General features: G+C 38.1%; 1 protein-coding gene across 1 annotated transcript in view; it reads left to right on the forward strand.

Annotated features, from left to right (window-relative positions):
- Positions 1-256: 256 nt before the first annotated feature.
- The window catches only part of cntn2 (contactin 2), a 34,664-nt gene continuing 18,257 nt past the window's right edge, over positions 257-16,663 (forward strand). Inside the window, exons 1-2 of the mRNA XM_048172828.1 lie at positions 257-518; positions 13,630-13,730. Of these exons, the coding sequence (XP_048028785.1) occupies positions 13,673-13,730 (58 nt within the window). The 5' untranslated portion in view covers positions 257-518; positions 13,630-13,672. The remainder of the gene's footprint in view (positions 519-13,629; positions 13,731-16,663) is intronic.

Genomic DNA, 16,663 nt, shown 5'->3' on the forward strand with positions numbered 1-16,663 from the left:
GATTTCCTTGAGATCTGAGAGTGTGCATATTGTGCCACTGGGGTTTCATTAAAGAGGTGTGAAGGGGTGTGTTAGTGTAGTATTTGTGTGTGTGGACTGGTGGGGGAAGGGAACACACTTTACCTCTTTTGAGGAAACCTTCTACCTTCTTTGTGTACCTTGTATTAAAAGAAAAAAAAGAGGTTCATTTACTTGGTTTGCATTAATCGTATTCCCTCATTTGAATCAAATATAGCGTGAGAGGGAGGGGAGAGGGAGAGCTGAGAGGGAGTGGGAGGGGAATGATTTAGGCTATCATGAAAGGAAGATAGAGACAGAGTGAGGAAGAGGGATCGTGTCGTGCAGACGACAACATCCTTATTTCAACGGGGGCTCCAGTCGCTTGGTAAAGAGAGAGAAAAAATCGTAACATTAGAAAAGGCCAGTGGCCGTTATTGACGCAGCGCGCGGCATCAGCAGCGTCACTGGAGGAGGAAAAGAGACGCGAGCACGTCCTCATTTAAAGCTGTTTTACAAAGGTAAGAAACCAAACCGTAATAATTCACTTAACAATTTAATTAATATTGCCTTCAAATTGCTGTTTGGCTTTTTGAGGGACTATTTTAGGACGACACGCGTTGTGTTTATAGTCTGCCTTGAGAATTGAAGCGTCCCATTATAATATATTTGAATGGGATTGCGCAATACTGTATAGCGGAAATATTATTATTTGGCAATATTTAGGTTATCCGTGTCACACTGCAGTTATTAGGAGACCAATATGGAATAAACAGGTTTATTGTAGATAATGTGGCGGACTGGTGTAAACGGATAGTGGCGGCGTTTTGTTTACACGGGAGTGACGACCCTCATTGAAAGCATCATAGCGGCTGATAGACAGGCATGTCTATCACCTGTGCAAACTACTGTCCAAAGTCAACCTAAATTAGGCAACTGTTTGAAGAAGTCTGTTATATACCATTACCAGAAGTGTTATTATTAGGGAGTCCAGTGGCAATTGTAACACTAAAACGTTATGTATTGAATTAAAAACTACTTAGTAGGCTAATGTGGAGAGGAGACCGGGGCTAGTTGTCACAGAAGGAAGTTTTGAGGCAAATATCCAATTGCACAAATGTGTGGTTTGCCTAGCAGTGGTTTTGTATTTTGGTTTCAGACACCTTGTGCAAAACTTGACAGGTTGTCACATTGTTATTACTAGGGCAAGTTGCCCCAGGTGGGTTAAATTAAATAAAATTTTCATGAATTGTTTTATTTCATAATAGTTTAATTTAGCTTAAGAATCCTATAACAATCATTTTCCGTGGACAATAATTGTTACAATGTTCAATAGCTTTTTTATGTATGTAGGTAGCCTATATATCTATACAGAAATGTTCTTTCAGAAACATGTTTAAGAATTTAGTAGCCTTGAAAAATTATTCAGGAAGTTAGTTGAAATAATAAATTAAAGGATAACAATGAAGGCATTTACTGTAAGTCGTCTTCAGCAACATGTTGTAAAGAATGCAGACCCGGGTCTGAACAAACTGCTCCAGTTCATAAATTCTGATCATACACAAAAGCTGACCCAAGGTCAGTATCCCCCAATACTAACCGCCTTGTTCTGTGACAGCCTAATGGCACGAAATTCTCACGCATGTGTCGGGGTTTTATTCTGTTTTATCAGTTGAATCTGCAGTGCTTTAGAAAAGATGTTCTGTTACTGAGAACCAACTGAATCATTTTAGGCATGTTTTTCATCATACATTTTGCACCATGCTTTTCAGTGGATTTCCCTTTGAGTTTTGTTCTTCACTCCGTTTTCCTTGTGCTATCAGTAAGCGCTTTGAGCTCTTTAATCTCTGCCTGCCTCTTTCATGCTAACTGAAGCACCAGAAGTATTGTATCAAAGTTAGATAGAATAAGTATGACCATAAACTGAACTTGACCGGTCTTTCACATCGTAAATGGGTCTTGATTTTAGTCAAGCTTTATTTTGAAAACTGGCAAGGTAATTTGGGCAAAGCAATAGAGGTAGTATATAAATGGTCAATGACTCAGGTTTATTGGTGACAGGGAGCATTTCAGAGGCGTTTTGGAGGCTTGGGACAGTCATGGCCAGGGGTTAAACCTGATAGTGACAGACCGAGCAGCGCCAGCAAATTGAAGCTCAGTGAAGCACTGTGGAAAAGTACACCATGGACTGCTAATGCTGGCCCGCAGCAGCCCCATCAGTGTGCTCAGGTGTGCGGCTAGAACCAAAAATGCGAAACAGTGAGAGACTGAGAAGGGAAAAAATCTGGCAGACTCTGATTTTGGCAGACTTATGACCTAGAATTTTTTATAAAATAATTCATGTAAATATAGCTTCACAATCTACTGGAATGAGGGCGTGTGCTATATCCAACCAGGCTCATAAAACATTTACAAGATCCCCATGCTTTCAGAAGCAGATGAGGTTGAGCGATTGAGTAGACTCATACCGCCGGGCAGAGGTGTGTGATCTTTTTGACTGGTGTGGCCCATGTGGGTCATTTCATTCTTTAGTGACATGAAAAATAGCCCAATATGCCTTATAAAAAATAATACCTCCAGTTTATAATGTACTTTTTCCAAAAATATTCCAAAATGTGTAGCAACAGAATGGGTAACCTTGATAAGCAATATATGCATGAACTACTGTTCAAAAGTCTCTTTTGCTACCCAAGGCAACATTTTTGTGGTCAAAAATACAGTGCAGTAATATTGTGAAATATTACTACAATTTAAAATAATTAGTATTTTAATATAAAATTTTAATACAAAGATTAATTTTCAGCATCATTACTCCAGTCTTCAGTGTCACATGATCTTTCAGAAATCATTCTAATATGTTGATTTGGTGCTAAAGAAATATTTCTTATTATTATCAATGCGGAAAACAGTTGTGCTGCTTAATATTTTTGTGGAAACCATGATGTGTTTTTTTCAGGATTCTTTGATGAGAACAGCATTTATTTAAAATATAAATCTTTTGTAACATTATTAATGTTTTTCATGTAATTTTTGATCAATTTAATGTACCCTTGCCAAATAAAATTTCTTTAAAAAAAAAAAAAATCTTACTTACTCCAAACTTTGGAATGTTAGTGTTAGTGTTACATGATTAAGATCTTCACATTGACTTTTAATTGGAAGTTGAAATTAAGCATTAAAAATATTAAATCATATGCCAATTGACATTTTTGTGTATTTTGTCTACTTGAATATGCACTAACAGTGGAAAATGCTCTATTATTAATATTAATATTAATATATATTATTTTCTATACAAATTTGTCAATCATCTTTGGCCAGTGAATTTTTCCGCACTGTTTTTCATATCATTATGTGCCATTTTAAAGATGGAAAGTTGTAAAAAAAATATGTTTTTACTGTTTGTATTTGTATACAATATAATATGTGACACCAGTCATAAGGGTCAGTGTTTTGAAATTGAGATTTATACATCATGAAAGCGGAATAAATAAGCTTTCCGGCTTTATTTGGCTGAGATACAACTATTTGAAAATCTGAGGGTGCAAAAAAATATATAAATATTTAGAAAATCAAAGTTGTTCAAATGAAGTCCTTAGCAATGCATATTAAAAAATTAAATTTTTTATATATTTACAGTAGGAAATTTACTAAATATCTGCATGGAACATGATCTTTACTTAATATCCTAATGATTTTTCACATAAAATAAAAATCGATAATTTTGTCCCATACCATGTATTGTTGGCTATTGTTACAAATACCTGTGCGACTTGTTTTGTGGTCCAGGGTCACATATATTATTATTATTTTTTTATTTTAAGGGCACACCTCAAAATAAATTTTAAATACACACTTCAAAATCCTTCCTGGTCAATCATAGCTTTGCATTTTGGACTGGCAACCGGGCTAACCAATCAAATTTCTTGGGTGGCTTAAGCATTTGGACACACCCCTTTAGCTAAGTAATTAAGTTGAGGTGGTCCCTAAATCACCCACTCACTATTAACGCTTTACTAGTCAGTCCCTACTTGTAGAAGAGTCTGTCTCAATTTATCTGTTGCTACGCTGCATGCTGTTTACTCCCAAAAACTTAAAGGAAATGAGTGAGATTCTGTGCCTCAAAAAATAATGGTTTCCATACTGATTTGCTACTGGAATGTCAAGGTTAGGACCTGTGATTCAGCTCCGATCAATAAACCTATTTCTGCAACTGGGCAGTGGGCAAACTTTTAGCTAGTCCACATGATTAATTTGTTCATGTTGTGAAGTGTTTGAATGACTCTTGACAAATACTTTGTCAAATATCCTTAAAATGTGTTTTGTGGTAACATAATTAAACTTGTTTTAATCAAGTCAAAAAATGTATTTTATATAACAGAATGAATATTTTTAAACTGCCAAAATTTGTAGAAATTAGCTCACTGAGGCAATAAATGGCTGTTTTCAAACAGGTTTCATGATTACCCCTGCGTTTTAAAATTGAAATAATTACACACTTTTGCTTTAAATATCATTTTACAATGTCATCATTAAACGCTTCTTTCCATATTCACATTTCATAAGTGGTAGCTAAAAGACACTTCTAGAAAGCTAAAGTAACCCAGTAATCCTTTTATGGATCATGGATGAAGTGAGAATGAGATGCATCCGCAGCACTGTGAGAATCTGTGTTAATATGAGATGAAATTAGATTAGTATAGGAGCTAGTACATTCCTGTCCAGCTGCTGAAAAATGATCCTATAGAGAGCAAGAGCATTTAACGCACAAACTCAGGCAGTCAGGATGATGTGCTTACTGAAGATACGTTTTAACTGAAGCCAAGTGAATCTGATCTGAAGCATCACATATATTTGAAAGACTCATTCATCCATAAGAGTGTGTACTTACTTAACCCTGAACTGCACACATCCAGGTCATGGGTGCCTTTAGCAGTTCAACCAAATAAATAAAAATGTCTGATCAAATAGAGAGGGGGAGTTCACTGGGAAGGTCAGAGACCACAAGGTCAGATGTCTTTGTCAGAGGGTGATAAAGGTCAAGGACCTCCACATCTGTTGGGTTATGGGGGTCTCGTTGAGATATGGCCATAGAGAGAATGGATGAGCCTGTGTCTGAGGGCGGAGGTGACAAATGAGGAGGACTGGGGAGTTTCTCAGTTCTCTGATCTCTACTGTGAAGTGCTCAAGTACAGATGAGCTTCTGTTTTGTGTCCTGCAATGAGCACTTCTGGGATATAGAGTTGTCATTGTTCTCATCCAGGCACTGCTGCTGCAGATGCCGTATCTGTCAGTGAGAACATGCCATGCTCCTATTGAAGTCACTGAGCATCGTAATTGCCGCCTCTCCCTCGGTACGGCCATCCACCGCCCCAGCGTCATCAGTTTTAATGGGCCTTATCACAGTAAATGTGTTAAAGAGAGAGTTCTCCCTGCAGTCTGTCCTGCTCTCTTCACTATGAGATCAGTAACATTTGTTTCAGTCAAAAGAATAGTTGAACATTTAGCTGTATTATTAATGATATTAAGCTAATAATTATTTTCATATTAAATAATCTGATACTTATTTTCCTGTGATAACAGATAAAAGGCTGATATTAAATTTATATTCTTTCATTAAAAATAAAAAAAAGACAATACAAATTTAAAATTAGTCATTTTAAATGTTACAGGTGAATTTAGGCATCACAAAATGAATGTACAGTTCACAATTAAAATATTAATTGTAAAGGATTAGTTCACTTTAAAATGAAAATTAGCCCAAGATTTACTCACCCTCAAGCCATGCTAGGTGCATATGACTTTCTTCTTTCTGATGAACACAATCGGAGTTATATTAATAAATATCCTGATGTGTCCAAGCTTTATTATGGCAGTGAACAGGGGCAATGATTTTGAAGCTCAAGAAAATGCATCCATCCATCATAAAGGTACTCCACACGGCTCCGGGGGGTTAATAAAGGCCTTCTGAAGTGAAGCGATGCGTTTGTGTAAGAAAAATATCCATATTTAAGAAGTTATAAAGAATAGACACCCACGCAATCTCTTCCACGAGGCCGCCTTACGGATTCAACTTATGAAGAAAGTGTAATGCCTCTTGCAGTTCAAAACGCTTATGCTACGTCCTACGCCTTCCGTATTCAACTTACAAAAAAGGTGTAACTGATGCAACGTCTGTTACACTTTTTCGTAAGTTGAATATGGAAGGCTGTCTAGCGGAAGCTAGGTATTTTACTTTATAACTTGTTAAATATGGATATTTTTCTTAGACAAATGCATCGCTTTGTTTCAGAAGGTCTTAATTTAATATTTACTAAAGGTTACATTTAACAACCCACACAGCAAAAGAACTTTGCGGTGGATCGGCCGCGGAGGTATCGCAGCTTCCGGACCGTATCCGCGAACGGACCCGTATCGGCGTCTACTTGCGCGCAGTGACAGATCCGCAACAAAGGCGGATTGCGGACCCGCCGCTCCGCATCCGTGATTAAAACCTTACCTCCACGGCGGGTCCGTTTGGGACCCGCAAATTGATACAACCGTTACAGTAAAGGCGCGTGCACGTCCACGGATCCGACATGGGTCCGCTCAGTATCCGCTGATTGACAGTAGAATTTACGGCGCTGCCTGGAGGCAGAGCTGATCCTCTGGGCTGTCCCAAAATGAATGTGACAGTCACGCGTGTTTGGCGACTTGAATGCGGATCCACCTAGGAGTCTCCTGCTGTGTGGGAATGCTATTATATTTTTAAAGATTAACTGTGAGTGTTTAGTGTTACATTCTCTTAAAGGAAGGACCCAAAAGCAGGAAAATGCTCTACTTCACTTTGTTACAACACAAAAAAACTGTGCGAGTGACTGGGCTCAGAACCAACTGTGGGCAATGGGCAAAGGGAAACAGGCTGGGATCAAAATCCAGATCAGTCCATCGGCATATAATATCCGGTCGTGAGGTGAGAGTCGAGGTCAGACAAACAGAGAGAGCAAACAAGGGGCAGAGAAATCCAAGCTCACAGTTTAGATTAGGCTGATAGTCAGAACTGCAAGACAGTCCAAGCAGGCACGCAGTGTACTGAGAGAGAATCCAGGCTCCAGAACCAGGTCAGATGGCCAAAACCAGGAGAGCTGTTGGACAGACCAGAGAGTTCTAGCAGGCACTAGGCCACAGCAACACAACTGGGCAGAAAAGAAAAACGTAAGCAAAACAAACAGGGATCCCAAACTTAACCAAATAACCAGAAAAGAGGCTGGAAACACAAAACACACTGGCAGAGAAGAGAGGAAAACAAAGGATATAGCAGAGAAATCGAGAAACAGGCGAGCGATAACGAGCGGCTGCGCTGATTGCAGAGCACAGTCACACGTTGAAGAGACAGAAACAAAATAAGAGAAAAGAAAACAATAGGAGCGATCAAACCTGAGTCCTGACAGTTAGATGATGGTAGGGTTGTCAGGTTCAGATTTCAGTAGTTGGTACCAATACCAGTAAAATTTCACGATTCTCTGAACCAATTTGGGTACCAGACCAACTGCTGAATTAAGCACTTCCCATTTTGTCTTGTCCATTGGTTATCACTGTCAATCATCGCAGTTCCACAATTTCAGTCGTGCATTTAAAAATGGTTGTCATTCCAGAAAATTTGCACAGTTTGCAGTGTACTCAGCAACATGAATAACTAAACTTTTGAGATTTTGAATGGGTAATAAATAGAAAGCAAGAGAAGAGCCCTCCCTTAATAATCACTAAGGCTGTCAAAAAAGCTGTCTTAATTGTATAATAAATCTCTTACATTTACATTGTGTTTACACTTTGGTTATAATGAAAGGATTGGCGAGTGTGCGCCTCGTGTTGAACAAAACAAAACCTCATGCTTTTCAGCTGTGTTAAGTGTATTCTGACTAGCACCTCTGATAGACTATTGCGTTCACGCGTTCAACAGATATGATTGTGATTGGCTGCAATGGTCAACACGCTGTAAATAGAAACCTTTGATGCTCAGAGGTTTGATGCTCTAAAACGAACGAGACTGTTTGAAAGCAGCGTCTATCGGCAGGTACAAAATATTACCGGTACTGCAGAAATACTGACCGGTAGTACCTGTACGTTTGACGATACTAGATGATGGCAAAGGTAATCAAAATATAACCTAGGGGACATGAGCATGAACAAATAAACATCCACTATCAACAATAGCCGATAACTGATATGGTGCCAATATATTGTGCATATAGTTACAGGAGGGCTAGTGGGTACACATGAATAAGAACAACGAATCAGGAATTGTATCTGTCAATGTGTAACTTTTATTCCTTAAACTAAACTGTTCAAAGAATGTTCCTTTTGAGACAAGAAAATACTATAATCTGCCTTTTGAAGGTCACCATATTTCAGCCTTTTCCCTCTTCAAAAGGACAAGCATATCATCGTACTCTATGAAGTGAGCCAAGCTATTACAGGACATTTCGTCTTGGCGGGCTGTCAACACTCACGGACTATCATGATGATATTTTAGTTACAGGCGGGCTAGTGGGTCCACATGAGGCTGTTTGTCTTCTCAGGTCAATCGCCCTCACACACCTTCTCTTGTGAGTTTGATACACTGCCGTGGCCTTCAGGGCCCAGACTGGCACCACCTTACGTACCATCTGCAGGGCATGGGGAGGAAATGAGGTGCCTTATATGGATGCATATAAGGACAATTGAAACAGGTGGTGCACAAGCTGCCGCTGTAGTTTTATGTACTGAATGTGTGCATCATGCATATTTAATGTTTATGGGTGATTCTTCATTTAGGGCTACATTTGACTGCTTGAAATCTTGAAGAATGAAACTTAATTAAAATGATATGATCAAATTCTGACCGCTTTGGTTATGACACCAAATAAAGCTACTCTCAGATCATCATGCAGAAGTCTTAAAATTAATGACATTTTGATCTTCAAACCATTGCAGTGACCTGCCTTTTCTTCTTTTCGTGATAATGAAAAAATTGACTCACTGAAATTACTTTTTTTTTTTTTTTAACTTTTTAACTTTTTTACTTTTTTAACGCATTTATTAGCTTATAGATAGGCCCAAAATAATGAAATTCTGGTCAATGTAGTATTTATACAATCATTGTCGGGGAACAAACTGAAGAATCACTCATATTAAGTCTTGAATATGTGTCCTAAAGTCTATTAGCATTGCAAAGCTGCATTACAAACTAGAAATACTTGTTGAAATACAAATTGAGAGGTGCCACAGTGCAGTTTAATACCAATGAGGAGGATCAAGCTTTGCTTAGTGAAAATATCATATTTGCAAATGAAACATACCATTGTTTAGACTAAACAATTTTAGCACAGGTCTTAAGATCTGTGAAATGTGAGCCATTCCAACTTGAACAGAGATCTAGTTTCAGATGTTCACACGAGCCAAGGCAAAAACAGCATTTTAAGCTGACGATTCTTTTCACCACCGTCTGCCATGCTGTACCCAGTCTCAGCATTTTTCCTAGCGTCTGTGCTTTCCTGTCTATTGTGGTGGCTCCAATTAGAGTAACTGTGACAGTAAGGTGTTCCTGAGGTACATTATATCAGCAGGTGATGGCTCAATATATAGGCCATGGACAGCCACACAATGTTCAATAAGGCAAACTTAAATTGGTGGTATAGTTTTCTCAATGAAAGGTATCACACTCATATTAGTCAAATATTTCACTTGTTAAGTAGCATTGTTCAGTCCTTGGCTTTAGTTTATAATAAAGACCCATGCCCCTTTCTTTTTGGATAGCAGCGCTTTAAACCTCATTTAACATTTCTTTTGATTATTGCCGCTTCAGTGAGTGACAGCTAGGTGAAATATTGAGAAAGGCAAGACTTAAATAATGCATGCACAAGCCTAAGAGGCAGTATGTCAGCAGAGTCAATGAGCCCTTGCAGGATTTGTAGACCCCTGAGTCGCAAAGTTGTCACCGTTGGGAACCGCTACATCATATAAAAAACTAAAGACTTTGTTAAAAGTGCTTGGTTTAAATTAAAACTTATTATGGTAAAAAAAAAAAAATTGATGTTGTGCAATATAAATCTGAATGTACAATGACAATGATTAGATAATGACAAAATTAGCTTTCATGCAAGTCTATAGGGCTGCAAAGTGTAGAATAAAAAAATGCAATGGAAAATGTCATGGTTGACACAAGATAGTAGTATTCATGTGCTAGTGCGCCATATCCCATTCATGACCCAATAAGCAACCTTCTGGCCCTGTGTTTCATTTCAGTACATGTCTGGATAGAAACATAATAAGGCTACGGTTAGCTTGGGTAAGCTCTTGGTAGTATCTGTTAATTACACATTGCCGTTTACACTTTAATTATGCTCTCTGTTTTATTGTAACGGTTCATAGATTCTAGGCTTAATGACACAGTCATTATAATGATTGGGTTTAATGTATCCAAGACTTTCAGTCTGAAAACAGTAAGTTCGAGCTTTGTGTCACTGTTCAGACACTCACTCAGATGACTCACTGCTCTGAGCAAACAAGCACAGCAAACAGCTAATCATGGCATGAATACTCATGAAAGGATGCTCATGGTGTTGAATCCACAGACCTGTGGTTTTAGATTTGCTGTGGAGTGACTCATAAGTCACATAAGTATTTATTTTCTTGTTAGATAATTGTTATGGGAGGCACATGTGTATGCAACACGGTAAATGTAGTTTTCAAATAAGTGTCTTTGACATCTGCTTTTTGCAGAAACATATAGATGTGCTTTTTCTGCATGGATCATCATTATAATTCCTTCCACCATTGCTGTTTTAGCCCTAACTATCAAGTGCTAACTTTATCAGCAAACTCGGATTGCAAACACTGAATATTTATTTGGTGACAAGGCCATGACTTGGGGACACTGAGCCATACATTTTAGATCAGTCTTGGATTGGTTCAGTGAATACCAATTTGATTTACTTAAGGGATATTCAGACTCTCTAGATATTTCTTGCTGTATCAGCTGAAATATATAGGATTTTAGCTGTTTGTAGACTTTTTAAGCAGATGCCCAACATAACCTGAAGATAAAGGTATGAAGACTGATAAAAAATTCTTTAGATATGTGTTTTTTTTTTTTCTTTTCTTGTGAAGTCTCTACATGGACGTCTGACTTAAATAGGCCACCTGCTGGGAAATATCCATTTTTTGGGGGGTGGAGGTGGGGGGTTTGTCCCATTAGCAGATGTCAGGGCGGCAGTAAAAGAGTCATTGCCCTAGGCAGTCCTTGAGTCCTACAAGAAACTTGACTTTTTATAGAGAAAAGGAAGTACTCAAAGATGAATATGTGATGGTAGGCAGGGATGAAATGGCCATAGGGAAAACCAGGACATTTTCAGATGGGCCCTCGTGGGCAGAATGTCCAAACCAATTTACATTTACAAAGCAAATATATAATAGGATTTAAAGGGAGGAAAAGACTGGTCCAGCTGTAACGATGGTAGTCTCAGCCTCAGACGTCACGCCCGTGGACCGTTGGCTGAACGTCTGATGCATATGCCACAGAAAATGCGCAACATTTTGGGAATTTCTGAGTCATAATCTGATTCTTCAGAATTTCCAGAAAATGTGTGTCACGTTCTTTACCGGTCCATCCAGATACAAAGCCATCATGACGGCTGACGAAAGCCATTTTGTTTGCAACTGTGACAATGAGCACTTATACGGATCGGCTGTATGCTGGATTTTCAAAAGTATGTGAAGTTCACAGCACCAATGTTGTAACTTTCATGACGTTCTTGCAAGCAATGTTCGGTAGAGGTGATGTGAATCAAGTTAATTGCAATCCTGTTACTTAGTTACTTAGAAAAACATATTTTTCAATTCACTTTATCAATATGAAAGTACTAAATACATTGTCAGGCTCACTCTGTTTCTATGTGTAGAATTTGTTACCAACAGAAAGCACTCAGCCGTGCTCCCTCATTCTGGCTGGACAAGCTGTTATGATTCTCCTCAGCTCTGAGGTTTGAAACAGACACAGCAAAATAAGAGATTTTAACAGAACAGTGTTTGAAAGAGAGGCATGATTCACTGTAGGGAGGTGTGAACCTGAGAAATACACAAAGATCTGGATAATTGGTTTCAAAATGCAATCAAATGCGCCCCCACTACTTAGATTATTTAAAATAAGCATGTTTTTCCAGGATCTAAATGTTGAATTTTTTTTAATAGTATAATTTTGTTGTTTAAAATGTTGCTTTTGCAATATTAAAACAATTTAAGGAAAAAAAAAAATTAAACATTTAATAAATAAAAATAGTAAACTGTAAAACATAGCATTTTAAATATAGTATATATGTATTTTATTTTATTTAAAGGAATATACTGTAGTGAAAACAAGTATGAAATATAAGCATGTGATAGTGGGGAATTATTGCACTGTTTTCGGGTCCCAAGCTATTACTGATAATAGAGAAGGGAAGACGGACTACAAAGAAATGTTATTAGCTATATGTGTATTTGAGGCCATATACTGTAAATCAAAGTGTAACAGAGAACTCACTGTAAATTTGTAGCATTGGTGATTTGTGCATTCCTTGACAAACATTCCCCATATATTCATGCAAAAAATCTACTGCGGCATGAAGAAAATCAGCCACATCCTGGCAGCCAGCACTCTATACAATGCTAAGTAGAGTGCAGTTGAAAAGACTGTGACAACACACCAAATAGTGCTTATAAAACAAGCATTTGAGTGCAGTCAGGTGGCAATCAGAGTCTTGTTTGATGTAATTAAGAAATTTCTCTGATGAAAGCCCCTTTCTCTCTCTTTTAAACCTCTACAAACGACTGCTGGGATGCATCTAGAGGACTGTTCACATCACAAACAGCACATCTGTGCTGGTGCTTCATGGTTCTCAACTTCGCCTGCAGACTTTCCGAGAACCGCAGAGCAGCGGCCCTTGCTGCGATTGCCATTACTTGAGCCAGGAAAAAGATGTGCAATTGCCAATTACAGGGCTGATGGTGGGGGGTTATGTTGCACAGTGGAGGATACAATCCTGCAGATGTGAGGACCGGATGGCGAATGGTGCAAAACAGCTGCTGCTCGGCGCTTTCTTGTCAATTTAGCTGTAAAACAATTTGAGGAACATGCCCCTGTTTTATTAGCCCCGGCTCTGAGCCGTGCATCAGCAGGTGACACATCGGGGTGAATATGACAGTGTAGAATAGGTTTTCATGGTGTCAGAAGAGTACAGTGTCAGAATAACTCAGAATCTGTTGACAATTGAAAACACATGGCCATGCATCCTCACATTGGTTAGACCAGGCTGTTATGATTCTCCTCTGCTGTGAGGTTTGAAAAGGACAAAGAAAAACAGAATATATCCACAGCAAGCTTTATTAACTAGAAGCCTATACCTGCTGAACGAAACACATCGCAGACCAGCCTTAGTCTCAACTAGGGATGAAACTGTTGTGGTTTGACGATAAGCCACGATAAGAATTTTGACAGTATTACAGTTTCATATTTTAACAACTTCACCTGATGAATTGATTTCAGTGTGTGTACCATTTAATCTCTAATCTCAACCAAGGGTTGTTTTTTGGGGTTTTTCTTTTTGGAGTGTCATCTGGCTTTCTGTTTTTCCCTAGGAGCTGAAAGCATCTCTCGTCTGGGTGTGGTTGCGGTAAGAGGATGAGGATTCTGTTGTGTCTGCTGTCTCTCAGCTCTCTGGCTCTGAGCTACGCATTGGGTAAGTATGATGTGATCTGATGTCTTCCATCATCTCATCTCATTCAAGATCCCATGTGCAAACATACTTAGCCCTTCCCCCATTAGCCAAACTTCGTTACCACTCACACATTGTTTTTTTTTTGTCTGTATTCCCCCCGCTCCAGCATTTCCTTGTTAAAACATCATTGAAATGTAAGTTGTCACATTGATGGTGTCTGGGATGTGTGGTTTTAGGGTTGTGCATCAGTGGGGGTCCACAAATTCAAATTAATTATTCATTGTGTTATCTTAGATCAGTGGGCAGAAGGGATTTGATTTACTTGAGATGTGTTTTTGTCAGCTAAAGTAATCCAGGGCCCATTAAACATTGATAAAAATGGGGTTTTGTCCATAATGCTATTAACTTGGCAAACGGCACTCTAGTCAAAGTTGTCCTAGTCTCACAGGCATAAAATGTGGTCCACTTTGCAGCAATTTGTGGCCAGGAACTGCCGTCTGACCAAAATAAGTGACCAAGCAATATTTGTTTTATTTTTACACACCTCTCAATTTGTACATATATAATATGCACCTAGGAAAAACGTTAAAGGTGCCCTAGATTATGTTTTTAAAAGATGTAATATAAGTCTAAGGTGTCCCCTGAATGTGTCTGTGAAGTTTCAGCTCAAAATACCCCATAGATTTTTTTTTATTAATTTTTTTAACTGCCTATTTTGGGGCATCATTATAAACGCGCCGATTTATGCTGTGGCCCCATTAAATCTCTGCCCACAGAGCTTGTGCTTGCCTTAAACAGTGCCTTAAAGTTTACACAGCTAATATAACCCTCAAAGTGGATCTTTACAAAGTGTTCGTCATGCATGCGGCATGCATGCGTCGGATTATGTGAGTATTGTATACTGTTATATTGTTTACATTTAGGGCTGGACGATATGGCCAAAATTTATATCACGATATAATTCTTAATTTCGGTCGATACGATATAATTCCGATATCGATATGAACTATATAATAGCCTCAGAAAAACTGCCAAGAATGGCCACGTCTGAAAAATGAATTTGCCAAATCTATGAAATCTCTTCCTATAAAACTATATAATATTTTAGAAATAAAAATAGTACAAATAAATTTATGTTCAGCTTTTATTTGTATTTAGCCTTCATACAAACATAAAAAATAAACATAAGACTCACTCACTTTTGTAATATTAATATCTTTAACATTAAACTATAACGTAGGCTGATTTTATTATCCTTAATATAGATTAAAACAAAAGTGCTTCAGCCAAGATAAAGATTGTGAACAGTAAAAACAGAAAAAAACAGTGAGAAACAACAAAAACACATTGCTGGGGCAGGGACATTGTTGAGTGTTGATGACACTAGGGGTGCAATGGTTCAAATTGCTCACGGTTCGGTTCGTATCACGGTTTTAGGGTCACGGTTTTGGTACAGTTGGTACAACCGTACCGAAACCGTGACCCTAAAAATAAGACTACTGTCAAATAAAAATAAAGAAAATAAGAACAAACGATCAAACTACAAGCAAATAAGTACATCACAAATAAGTACAATAAAGCAAATATTCAAATAAAATAAACAGTGCTTTTCAGGTTCAGGTATCTAACAGTAGTTTTCAGGTACAGAAAATGGATAAAGTAATCAAATATAAAATAACACTGCATATTATCTTTATTGTATAAAATAAATAAAGATGAATCATTATTGAAGTTACAAAAACTATTCAGTCAAGAGCAGTGAGTGATTTCTTTGTTATTTGTTGTTTAATTTAACATTAAAAACAGGCAGCAGGAATAGTTTTTTCCCCTTTAAGACATGCACGATCCAGTAGCTACATATACTGTTACACATGCGATGTCTTTCTCGACTGTTATACGTTCACTTAAGAAATAACCGACTATGTTTGCTAGGATACTCGCCAAGACGGGCATGTTGACTTAATTTGTGTATGAATTTGTCCGCCGAAGCGCAAGACTTGAAAGAGAAGTCAGTATTTGCGCGCTGTCTGAAATAAGCGTGTGCGCTTCTTCTCACAGCGCGTGCGAGTTCTCTTTCGCGTCTTGTTCTGTTTAAATCAGCAAGGCTTAAATTAGTTTAGTTTAAACACAGATAGCATCGTGTGCTGTTCAGGTCTCACCTGCGCTCGCGCGCTATCAACACCCGGGTGATGACGGCGTAAATGATTGGACATTAGAGCAGAGAGCACTAGCTGTTAACAGTTTACAAAGAGTGTCTGTTTTGTCCACGCTTTTTGATTATCGTTGTTGTAACGTTTTGCGCATCCATCGACTGAAACATACATTATCTGAACTCTGTCTGTTTTCCATGTTGCTATTTCAAACAAACCATATTAACGCTGAGCACTGGCTGATGGCTGCGTGTCTCTGTGGTGTACGTCATCACGCCAATGGCCAATCGCGTTCTGCTCTTTCTACGGCTGCGCCTCAAGTCAGTGAGAAATGCTGTAATGTATATATCGAAATACCGGAAATGTGTTTAAAAATCATATCACCGTTATCGAAAAAAATTATATCGCGATATATATTGATATTGAATTATTGTCCAGCCCTATTTACATTGATTATGAATGAGTTTGAGGCTATGCTGCGTGGCTAAAGCTAACATTACACACTGTTGGAGAGATATATAAAGAATGAAGTTGTGTTTATGAATTATACAGACTGCAAGTGTTTAAAAATGAAAATAGCGACGGCTCTTGTCTCCGTGAATACAGTAAGAAACGATGGTAACTTTAACCACATTTAACAGTACATTAGCAACATGCTAACGAAACATTTAGAAAGACAATTTACAAATATCACTAAAAATATCATGATATCATGTCAATTATTATTGCTCCATCTGCCATTTTCGCTGTTGTTCTTGCTTGCTTACCTAGTCTGTTGATTCAGACGTTGATCCAGACGTTTAG

This window comes from Megalobrama amblycephala, linkage group LG21 (genome assembly GCF_018812025.1).
Source record: "Megalobrama amblycephala isolate DHTTF-2021 linkage group LG21, ASM1881202v1, whole genome shotgun sequence".
NCBI classification, from domain to species: Eukaryota; Metazoa; Chordata; class Actinopteri; order Cypriniformes; family Xenocyprididae; genus Megalobrama; species Megalobrama amblycephala.